This window comes from Triticum aestivum, chromosome 5D (assembly GCF_018294505.1).
Source record: "Triticum aestivum cultivar Chinese Spring chromosome 5D, IWGSC CS RefSeq v2.1, whole genome shotgun sequence".
NCBI classification, from domain to species: Eukaryota; Viridiplantae; Streptophyta; class Magnoliopsida; order Poales; family Poaceae; genus Triticum; species Triticum aestivum.
In genome coordinates this window covers 379,161,523-379,172,298 of record NC_057808.1, presented here as the reverse complement: position 1 = coordinate 379,172,298, position 10,776 = coordinate 379,161,523, and the positions used below count along the sequence as shown (strand labels likewise).

Sequence of the window (10,776 nt, the reverse complement as noted above, 5' to 3'; positions counted from 1 at the left end):
GGATCAACCGATACTAACCAATAATTGTTGATGATGAAAGGTGGGATGCCTACCGAGGCATCCCCAAGCTTAGATGCTTGAGACTTCTTGAAATATTATCTTGGGATGCCTTGGGAATCCCCAAGCTTGATCTTTTGTGTCTCCTTAATTCCTTTTATATCATAGTTTCCCTAAATCTAAAAAAAACTTCATCCACACAAAATTCAACAAGAACTCATGAGATAAGTTAGTATAAATCAATGCAAAATCTTATCATTATCTACTGCAGAAAATCACAAAAATTATTATTCAACATTGCATACTAAATGTATATGCATATTTAATACTCCTATCCTCAAATAGAATCATTAAACAAACAAACATATGCAAACAATGCAAACATAACAGCAATCTGACTAAACAGAACAGGTTGTAAAGAGTGCATTAGGATCCATACTTATTCAACTTAAAAAATTCTGAAAATTTAACACACTGTAGAAAATTTATCATAGCTTATTGTGCAAAAAGTTTCAACATTTTATCACATTATGAATTTTCTCGGGAATTTTTGCAACAGCGATAAACTTTCTGTTTTGAAACAGCAACATGTAGACTTGCAAAATAAGCATGGTAAAGGCTATCCTTGACATTTTTGTTGAAAAGAAAGATGCAAAAACATCCTTCTAAATAACAGTAAGCAAATCCTAACAAAAGAAAATGACGCTCCAAGCAAAACACATATCATGTTACGAATAAAAATGTAGCTCCAAGTGAGGTTACCGATAATGTTGGAGACGAAAGAGGGGATGCCTTCCGGGGCATCACCAAGCTTAGTTGCTTGGATGTTCCTTGAATATTACCTTGGGGTGCCTTGGGCATCCCCAAGCTTAGGATCTTCTCACTCCTTATTCTCCTCATATCGACATCTCACCCAAAACTTGAAAACTTCAATGACACAAAACTTAATGGAACTTCGTCAGATAGGTTAGTATGATAAAGAGCAAACCATTTCACTTTGGTACTGTCAAAGACAAGATTCATAAACGTTCCGACACAATTCATACTGTAGCATATCATTTCCATAATTTATATTGAGCAATACAATCCATAGAAACTAGGAAACAAGCAAACTATGCATTGAAAAGAGAATCTGCCAAAATTAGAACAGTTTGTAGCAATCTATACTCTGACCATACTTATGCTACTCCAAAAATTCTGAAAAATTAGGAAAACATAGGGAATTTGTTTATCTATCGCCTGGAAAAACTTCAGATCAAAAGCACGTTCCAGTGAATTTTAGAAATTCTTGGACTGAGCGCAAAAGTTTCTGTTTTTGCACAGAATCAAGTCAACTATCATCCACACTATACCAAAAGCTTTACTTGGCACTTTATTGAAACAAAAGCTATAAAAAACGATTACTACAGTAGCCTAAACATGTGAACACACAAAAACAGTAGGGGTAAATGTTGGGTTGTCTCCCAACAAGCGCTTTTCTTTAATGCCTTTTAGCTATGCATGATGATTTCAATGATGCTCACATAAAAGATAAGAATTGAAACATGAAGAGAGCATCATGAAGCACATGACTAGCACATTTAAGTCTAACCCACTTCCTATGCATAGGGATTTTATGAGCAAACAACTTATGGGAACAAGAATCAACTAGCATAGGAAGGCAAAACAAGTGCAACTTCAAAACCTTCAACACAAAGAGAGGGAACTTGATATTATTGCAATATGTAAAAGCATATGTTCCTCTCTCATAGTAATTTTCAGTAGCATCATGAATGAATTCAACAATATAACTATCACATAAAGCATTCTTTTCATGATACATAAGCATAGAAATTTTGTTACTCTCCACATAAGCAAATTTATTCTCATGAATAGTAGTGGGAGCAAACTCAACAAAATAACTATCATGGGATTGAAAATTAAAATCATGATGACAAGTTTCATGGTTATCATTATTCTTTATGGCACACATGTCATCACCATAATCATCATAGATAGCAACTTTGTTGTCATAATCAATTGAAACCTCTTCCAAAATAGTGGATTCATCACTAAATAAAGTCATGACCTCTCCAAATCCACTTTTTTCAATATTGTAACAAGATTCAACATCCTCCAAAATAGTGGGATCATTACCTAGAGCTGACACTCTTCCAAACCCAGTTTCATCAATATAATCATCATAAATAGGAGGCATGCAATCATTATAACAAATTTGCACATCAAATCTTGGGGGACTAAAAATATCATCTTCATCAAATATAGCATCCCCAAGCTTATGGCTTTGCATATCGTTAGCATCATGGATATTCAAAGAGTTCATACCAACAACATTGCAATCATGCTCATCATTCAAATATTTTTTGTCAAACATTTTATAAAAATCTTCTTCTATCAATTGAGCACAATTTTCCTTTCCATCATTTTCACGAAAGACATCATAAAGATGAATAATATGATGCAACCTCAATTCCATTTTTTGTAGTTTTCTTTTGTGAACCAAACTAGTGATAAAACAAGAAACTAAAAGATTCAATTGCAAGATCTAAAGATATACCTTCAAGCACTCACCTCCCCGACAACGGCGCCAGAAAAGAGATTGATGTCTTCTACGCAACTTTATTCTTGTAGACTCGTGTTGGGCCTCCAAGCGTAGAGTTTTGTAGGACAGTAGCAATTTTCCCTCGGGTGGATGACCTAAGGTTTATCAATCCGTGGGAGGCGTAGGATGAAGGTGGTCTCTCTCAAGCAACCCTGCAACCAAATACAAGAAATCTCTTGTGTCCCCAACACACCCAATACAATGGCAAATTGTATAGGTGCACTAGTTCGGCGAAGAGATGGTGATAAAAGTGTAATATGAATGGTAGAAATATATTTTTATAATCTGAATAAATAAAAACAGCAAGGTAGTGAACGATAAAAGTGAGCACAAACGGTATTGCAATGCTTGAAAACAAGGCCTAGGGTCCATACTTTCGCTAGTGCAATCTCTCAACAATGCTAATCTAATTGGATCATATAACCATCCCTCAAAGTGCGATGAAGAATCACTCCAAAGTTCCCATCTAGTAGAGAACATAAGAAGAAATTGTTTGTAGGGTACGAAACCACCTCAAAGCTATTCTTTCCGATCAATCTATCCTAGCGTTCGTACCAAAATAACACCAAGGTATTCTTTCCGATCGATCTAACCAAGAGTTCGTACTAAAATAACACCATATGATACACATCAACCAACTCTAATGTCACCTAGATACTCCAATGTCACCGCGAGTATCCGTGAGTTGATTATACGATATGCATCAAACAATTTCAGATTCATAATACTCAATCCCACACAAAGAACCTCAAAGAGTGCCCCAAGATTTCTACCGGAGAAACAAAGACAAGAACATGCATCAACCCCTATGCATAGATTACCCAATGTCACCTCGGGAATCCGCGAGTTGAGTGCCAAAACATATATCAAGTGAATCAATATGATACCCCATTGTCACCACGGATATTCATAGCAAGACATACATCAAGTGTTCTCAAATCCATAAAAGTATTCAATCCGATATAACGAAATCTCAAAGGGAAAACTCAATTCATCACAAGGTAGAGAGGGGAAAACACCATATGATCCGACTATATTAACAAAGCCCGCGATACATCAAGATCGTGACATCTCAAGAACACGAGAGAGAGAGAGAGATTAAACACATAGCTACTGGTACAAACCCTCAGCCCTGAGGGTGGACTACTCCCTCCTCATCATGGTGGCCGCCGGGATGATGAATATGGCCACCAGTGATGATTCCTCCCCTCCGGCAGGGTGCCGGAACGGGGTCTAGATTGGTTTCTCGTTGCTACATAGGCTTGCGGCGGCGGAACTTCTGATCTAGGGTCTCCGCGAGGGTTTTTGGGATATTTGGCGATTTATAGGGCAAAGAGGGGGTGCAGGAGGCCACCGAGGTGGGCAGAACCCACCTGCACGCGCCTGGGGGCCCAGGCGCACCCTGGTGGGTTGTGCCCCCCTCGAGGCACCCTCCAGGTCCTGCTCCAGCCCATTGGATGTCTTCTGGTACATAAAAAATCCACAAAAAGTTTCGCGGTGTTTGGACTCTGTTTGATATTGATTTCCTGCGATGTAAAAAACAAGCAAAAAATAGCAACTAGCACTGGGCACTGGGTCAATAGGTTAGTCTCAAAAAATGATATAAAGTTGCTATAAAATGATTGTAAAACATCCAAGAATGATAATATAACAGCATGAATACTTCATAAATTATAGATACGTTGGAGACGTATCAATAACCATTTAAATCTGAAGTAAACTCCTCCACAAAGAAACTTATTACAAGCCAAAAGCAGGCTGAAAGCATAGTCTAAACAAGAACATGCTAAGCAGGCAGCGCAAAAGCAAAACGACTACGGTACTTTGAGACAGACTCTTCTCATTCCAGTCTTCGTGTTACTTCTCCTCCCTAGCTACCAGTGATATGCAAAATCCCAAGACGCCAACCTTTTAAAGCTTGAAATATTTCACTTCCTACTTAGGGGGCGCCATAGTGGAGCTCAAGTACCTTCTTGTCGCAGCACTGGCGTCTTCGGGCAAGCTTGGATCCTAGCTTAAAGCTTCTTTGGCTCTGGCATGGGGTGAACATGTTTCCTTCCTACCTTTTACACATGATCTCATTGTCACCGTTCTTGGCCCTTGTTTTTCGCAAGTAGGATCGGTTCTCCTTGGTCTGGACCAAGAGGAAGGTGGGCCGTCCCTAGAGATATCTTTTTGTGTGCGGTTTGATGATGTCCGGTACTTTTCCAAGGAGAAGTGGTTTCGCTAGTCTCGAGTGCTTCTTGTTCGGGTGTGATTAACTTGTGCTCATGCTCGGCATCAAGTTGGCGGCATCTGGTAGTGCTACAAGAAAATGAGACGTCCATGATATTTTGGTCCAAACGAAAATATTTTCTATCATGGAAGTGGCACTTCCATGACGATAGTAGTGACAAAAACACCCGAACAAGAAGACCTGAGCCGCCTCATCATCGCCAACCCCTACCCGACGCCCATCGAAGACCTCCGCCCCACCCCGCCGCCGAGCACACAGATTGGGAGTGCGCCGCTGAGCCGCCGCCACACACCATTAAGGTCGCGTGAACGGGGCAGAGGTTGCCTAGGGACCGCACCGACGCCACCGTCATTGGGTCCCGCCCGGGCTTCGTCGGCAACATTTTTGGTGGCAGTGAGACGTGGAGGAGGAGGGAGGGGTCGTGGCGGTGTGCGGGAGTTGCCCACTGTGTCACCAGAGGAGGGCGGCGCGGGCGTGTTTTCGTGGCCAATGTCTAATATTGTCTGGGCCTCCCCTTATATATGCCCTGGAGGCTAGGGTTTTACAATGTGAGAGATACGTTATAGGTTGCCGCCAGCCTAGACTTGGGGGCCAAGAAGGTCTTGGGTTGCCTATCCTTCCCGAGCTGGTTCTTGTCGCCAGGTGCGTAGTAGGCCTCCTGGGCCCTTGGGCATGCATGTTGCCAGGCTCCTATAGGTGAGCCACTCCCGATGTACTTCACAAGAGGGGAAAAACAAAAAAAATAAGAAAACCTACGAAAACCAAGCAAAATTCAAAAAAAATGAGAACACGTGCATGAAACAAAACGGTGCGCTCCGCACACGACATGTGGCGGCAGCTAGGCGGACCACGTGGTGCCCTCCCACGGTGTCCGCTACGAACCCCCCCCCCCCTCCGCCCCGGCATGCGCGCAAGGGGTGCTTGCGGACTAGTTGCTCCCACCATCTACTTCGAGCTCAGTGGGAGGCTTTTAGTTTAATCTTTTTTTCAAAAAGAAGAAAAGACTAGAAAGCGTAATATCAATCTCAGTCCACACATTGGGCTTGACGGTGCACATAAATGGGCCGAGCCCTTGTCATATCCCAAGTTGGAAAGCCCTGCCCTACCTATTTTTTCCAAGATTCCGAAACTCCGAATGGGGAAAGATTTTTTGCGCGTAAGCAAAATATCCCCGGAGACCAGACCAACCACACCGGAGCCAGAGAAATATCTCCTTCGCTTTTGCACTTTTCTTTTGGGGGGGTCCCCGACACGTCACAGCACAGCACCGCTGCTCCCCCGGTGATGGCCTGCGGCGGCGGCGGCGAGTCCGAGGCCGAGCGGCGGGCGGCGCTGCTGCGCGAGATAACGGAGGAGGGCGGCTTCGCCTTCGTCGCCTCGGCGGAGAAGGCGGCGGCGGGGGACCTGCGGGCGGCGGAGGCGGCGCGGGAGATGGCGTGGGAGCAGCTCCACTCGGGGCCCTGGAGCGAGGTCGGCAGCGCGTGGAGGGACGCCTACGCGCTCGCCTGCCTCCACGTCGCGCGGCTCCGCCGGGCCGCCGCCGACCGCCGCGCAGCGCTCCGGGCGCTCGACATGGGGCTCATCATGGGGGGAAACCTCCTCCGCGCCGATCTCGAGGCCGCCCTGGCCTCCATCGCCGCGGAGCCGAGCGACGGCGAAGGTGACGGCGCGGAGGCTGTCGATGAGGAAGCCAATAGGTGGAGGGAAGGGCTCGACAGGAACCGTGACATCGCCGATGTGAGACCGCTACTGCCTTCGTAAGATTTCGTGCGTGCGTGTGTGCGTGGGGCTGTGGGCAATATATACCACCAGTAACAGAGCTTAATTTTGTAGGGGCTTGTTGCAGAATGCCTATTTTTCAATGTTTAATAAGGCTGCAATTTACTAAATTTAGATTATTTATACTTCTTATTGTGCGAAGATCTCATGTTGGTACATAGGGACGGTGCACCATCTTAAGCAAATTATGCATGTAGCATTGATACAGTGAATGATGTCATGAGTTGTCCGGATATTTGACCCAAAAAATAGGTGTAGATTATCTGTAGTGATTATAAGATTATTTTTCTAGTTACCTCGTTGCTTCCTTGTTTTCTGTATTGTTGTGCGGATGAGAGCAGTTATAGTTCCTTTCTTGGTGTATTGTTGTTAATGATGCTATAATTTTCTCAGGCCCTCAAAATTCTTCCAACAAAGTCTTTATCTTGTAAAGAAATCGCAAGACGGTCGTGTATATCTTTGGAGGAGTTTATATGTGATCACTTTTTACCTGAGACCCCTGTTATAATCAGTGGCTGCATCGATCATTGGCCTGCAATGACAAAATGGAAGAACATCCAGTACCTAAAGAAGATTGCTGGGGATCGGACTGTTCCTGTTGAGGTAAATGCTTCTCCTTAAAGTAGATGTTGAAATACAAAAACGAGCTGTTTCTATTTTGATGATTTATCATACCTGTTTGTGCTGATATGTGATTCTGCATTTCATTACAAATGTTCATCAAACCCTGGTGATTCGATGCTGTTATTAGTTCTCAAAGGCCTTCACATCCCATAGAAATAAATTATGAAGCTTAATGCTGATCTCTTTTCTGCTGATATGGAACAAAATGTGCATCTAACCTTGATGCTCGATAACATTGTTTGTAAAAGTGGCTTCAAAGTTTGATCTTCAGCACACCTGTCTTACACATCCCGTTACACTATAGTACCACACTTGCTTAGTTGCTTACTACCTCCGTCCTGGTTTATTGGTCCCTATTGTATTCTGTGCCAAATTTTGACTATAAATTTAACTCATAAAATGTTTATGCATGTCACCAAAAATTATATTATTGAAAACTATGTGCAAAAACGAATCCAACGATATAATTTTTGTTGACATGTATTAACATTTTGTTAATTTAATCTTTAGTCAAAATTTGGCACAAATTACAAAGGGGACCAATAAACCAGGACGGAGGTAGTACACAATAAGCACATTTTTTAGCAATTTGATCCAATTGTGCTTTCTTTCTGCAAGTTTGGAACATGTATCTTTTGCCTTGGCCGTCAGATTCATATGCATATCAAACTTATTTTGAACTGCTTTGTTTTTTGTCACGTTTATTTGTTTCATCTTTGACACTGTTCACTTACTAAGTTATCGAGCATCAAGGTTAGATGCACATTTTGTATTTTGTATTTGTTGTTTTACCAACCGTGTTATTTTGAAAACCCTAAGTGTGTGTATTTCTTCACGGTTTTTTTTGCATATGTGATTCCATGCCTTTTTGACGTGCTTCACTTTGCTATACTTTTGCCTGTATCATCTTTACTTAACCATGCCGGTGTTTGTAAGAATTACAAAGAACCAATTCTCCTGATGTTGAAACATATTAGTATAGCTGTGTAAAATCTTGTTCCATTAAGAGAATATCCAGGAATGCCAGATGACAGTAGCTAGCTATTTATATGCAATCCGAGCCAGTTCAATTTGTGCTTCCTTCTAGTAATTTAGGACCCATGCTTAGTTAAGATTTTAGAAAGAACACTACTCCTTGTATTAATTTCCTAGTGATGTATGACCCTTGCTTAGTTAATATTTTAGAAGGAACATTTCCCCTTGCTTCAATTTCCTAGTGGTTTTGGTGCACTGATATAGTTGACTCCGTGTCAGGTTGGGAAGAGCTATGTTTGCAGTGAGTGGAAGCAGGAGCTTATCACGTTCTCCCAGTTCCTTGAGAGGATGTGGTCAACCGCCTGTCCTTCAAATTTGACATATCTAGCTCAGCATCCATTATTTGAGCAGGTGGACGCTGTAATTGTTGAATCCTTAGTAAAAGTTACTTTTTATGGAAGAGAAAATGTTTTAGTTCAGCTGTCAGATTTTAGTTATTGACGTTTGGCAGATAAAAGAGCTTCATGAAGACATAATGGTTCCTGACTACTGTTATGCTGGTGGAGGGGAACTCCAATCACTTAATGCTTGGTTTGGTCCACACGGGACAGTGACACCATTGCACCACGACCCGCATCACAACATTTTAGCTCAGGTATACGGGAATATACTGTTTTTACCTTTGATTGTTGGTTTCTAGAGTTAATAACCAATGCTTGATGTTCCTGTACCTTAAAACTTGAACAGACATTTTGCAAGTAGATATTTTCTTGATAACAAATTATCTATATTATATTGGAAATGGTGTTGTTCTGTTATGCGATTAATTTACTACTCCCTCCGTCCCGTAATATAAGAACGTTTTTGACACTACACTACTGTCAAAAACGTTCTTATATTTTGGGACGGAGGGAGTAGTTTTTAACTGTGTTTCCTTCAGTTCTCGATATGTATGCAAGTAACTCTGCATATTTGAGTTCTCTAACGAAATGTTGCATCTATGTAATTTGTTAAACAATGTTAAGAAACTCATAATCATTAGATATAGCGTAGAGATAATCACAAGCGGCTCTTTGAGCCAGGAATTGAGAATTACCTAAGGAGCTTCGCCTGCCAGGCAGCAGCATAATTTTTGTTCTGGTGATACAGACTTTAACCTTCCTGTCAAGACTGCTGATGACCTTTTGAGTGTTTGCGTTAGAAATTATTTTGCCCTCATGTTGAGCTTCATGTAGCTCAGTGGCTTCATTTGTTTTGACTGTAAATGTTCTAGTATATTCTGGATGATGCCTGTTAACATTTCCTTTATATAACTTTATCATCAGTTGTTGTTAATTATATTTTCTCCATACCAGGTCTTGGGCAGGAAGTATATTAGACTCTATCCTGGTTCTGTATCCGAAGACTTATACCCACACACAGAAACTATGTTGAGCAATACTAGTCAGGTACAGACAATCTGTTCTGACAAGTTACATGTTGGAAAAGAAGAATACCCTTGCAGATCATCACAGCGGTGCATATAGTTTTGGCAGCTGAATATTGTAATACTGAAATTTCCAGATTTTTGTTAGTAATACTCTCTTGTTGTCCATTACTCTTAAGCACAGCATTGCAAACTGGAGCTTTATTTTTGGGGCTAAATCAGTAAACTATGATAGATCACCACTCTATAGGTCTTTTTTATTTCTTTCTTCGGTTGCTTGTCCACCCCCCAACCCCACCCCACCCCACCCCTATTTCGGTGTTGTGATTTTTCAGTTTTCTTCTGTAGGTACAGCAAACAGGGTTATATTACCTTCCCCTTATGGTTCCATATTGTCCATTATCCACATGACATGTTCTTACAGTTTTTTTGAGTACAAATGCAATGCAATAGTGTGTAAATAAAGACAATTCTTGGTATTATATTGTGCTAATGAGTGCCTCTGCAGGTGGATCTTGACAACGTAGATATGAATGAGTTCCCAAAGGTAGAAAACCTTGATTTCATGGACTGCATATTGGAGGAAGGTGACATGCTGTATATTCCTCCCAAATGGTGGCATTACGTCAGATCTCTATCGATTAGTTTCTCCATTAGCTTTTGGTGGCGTACAACAGTTATAAGTCCGAGCGCGTAATGAAAACATTTTGGTCTTCGATACATCAGGACCAGATCTCAGGACTCAGGGACTTGGTAAGCCTGACTGGACACATTGTTTCAACATTCTGTCGCTCACTGTTGCGTGGATGTAGTCGTTTGTACCTACTATCGCAGATGTACATGGTTACTTTTACTATAATTATTTTGGACATTTGATTGCTGTTATCGCAGATGACCATTGTTACTTATACTATAATTATTTTGGTCATTTAATTGCTGCTAAACGCCTAAACCTTTATATTATGTTGCCCTCTGATGCTTGAGCTTGATTTTTTTTCATGAGACTTGAGCTTGAGATTGAAAGGCTGATGCATTTTACGAGGTTCTGTAACCCATGAGTGTCATTTCTTTGGGGGAGAAAGCTGCAACTGTGATGTCCCAAATACTCCAATGGTGAAGATTTTATTGCACTTCGGT

The 10,776-nt window shown here is 41.6% G+C and overlaps 1 protein-coding gene across 1 annotated transcript; it reads left to right on the top strand.

Moving 5' to 3' along the window:
- Positions 1-4,976: 4,976 nt before the first annotated feature.
- LOC123120670 (lysine-specific demethylase JMJ30) lies at positions 4,977-10,510 on the top strand. The gene is made up of 7 exons (XM_044540660.1): positions 4,977-5,154; positions 5,956-6,572; positions 7,008-7,217; positions 8,493-8,624; positions 8,725-8,868; positions 9,569-9,661; positions 10,148-10,510. Exons 1-7 carry the CDS (start codon positions 4,977-4,979, stop codon positions 10,334-10,336), a joined length of 1,563 nt encoding a protein of 520 aa, XP_044396595.1. The 3' UTR covers positions 10,337-10,510.
- The last annotated feature ends 266 nt before the right edge of the window (positions 10,511-10,776 follow it).

Coding starts and splice junctions, on each gene's coding strand:
- LOC123120670 (XM_044540660.1), top strand. CDS start 4,977: ATGACGATAGTAGTGACAAAAACACCCGAACAAGAAGACCTGAGCCGC. Junction 5,155..5,955: donor GTCGCGTGAACGGGGCAGAG/GTTGCCTAGGGA, acceptor ATTTTTTCCAAG/ATTCCGAAACTCCGAATGGG. Junction 9,662..10,147: donor TGTTGAGCAATACTAGTCAG/GTACAGACAATC, acceptor GTGCCTCTGCAG/GTGGATCTTGACAACGTAGA.